Source organism: Penaeus monodon, chromosome 31, assembly GCF_015228065.2.
Source record: "Penaeus monodon isolate SGIC_2016 chromosome 31, NSTDA_Pmon_1, whole genome shotgun sequence".
Classification (NCBI taxonomy): domain Eukaryota; kingdom Metazoa; phylum Arthropoda; class Malacostraca; order Decapoda; family Penaeidae; genus Penaeus; species Penaeus monodon.
Window position 1 is genome coordinate 12,838,688 of NC_051416.1, and position 517 is coordinate 12,839,204.

Here is a 517-nt window from a genome sequence, read left to right on the forward strand (position 1 = left end):
TTCAAACTTGAGCTTCAGATAAGAAATTATATCACAAGACTCAGTAAAATACTTCTGAACTAACTGTAACTAACCGAAGAGTGTGGGTGAGCTGCTGGTAAGATATAACTCTAGATGTGGCAGGATAGTAATTGTTAAGATATACCAGCTTTTCCTCCTGAAGCGAAGCCCACATTCGCAATGTGCTTCGTACTTCCTGTCATTTGGAAGACAATAAGAAAAAGGTTTAACCTATCCTTTTTTTCTATTTTCTTGAGCAGTGTAATATGAACATAAATGCATGCTATGATATTAATTCAATGCAGAAAACACATGACAGAATTCATTTACATAACCTTCATGGAAGAGTTTTTTTCATATTTCTGTTCTTGATTCAAAATATCATTTAAAAAAAAGTTTAATATCATTTTGAAAAAACTTTTCTGACAAATATATATTTATTCATATATTTTTCCACCTATGTTGCAGAAAATTTAATACATTTTTCATATATCTAATTTTCAACTTTCTGTATTCT

The 517-nt window shown here is 29.8% G+C and overlaps 1 protein-coding gene across 1 annotated transcript in view; it reads right to left on the reverse strand.

Moving 5' to 3' along the window:
* Positions 1–517, reverse strand: part of LOC119592893 (protein unc-13 homolog 4B-like) — a 32,966-nt gene that overhangs the window by 16,656 nt on the left and 15,793 nt on the right. Inside the window, exon 11 of the mRNA XM_037941788.1 lies at positions 75–196. Coding sequence (XP_037797716.1) covers positions 75–196 — 122 coding nt within the window. The remainder of the gene's footprint in view (positions 1–74; positions 197–517) is intronic.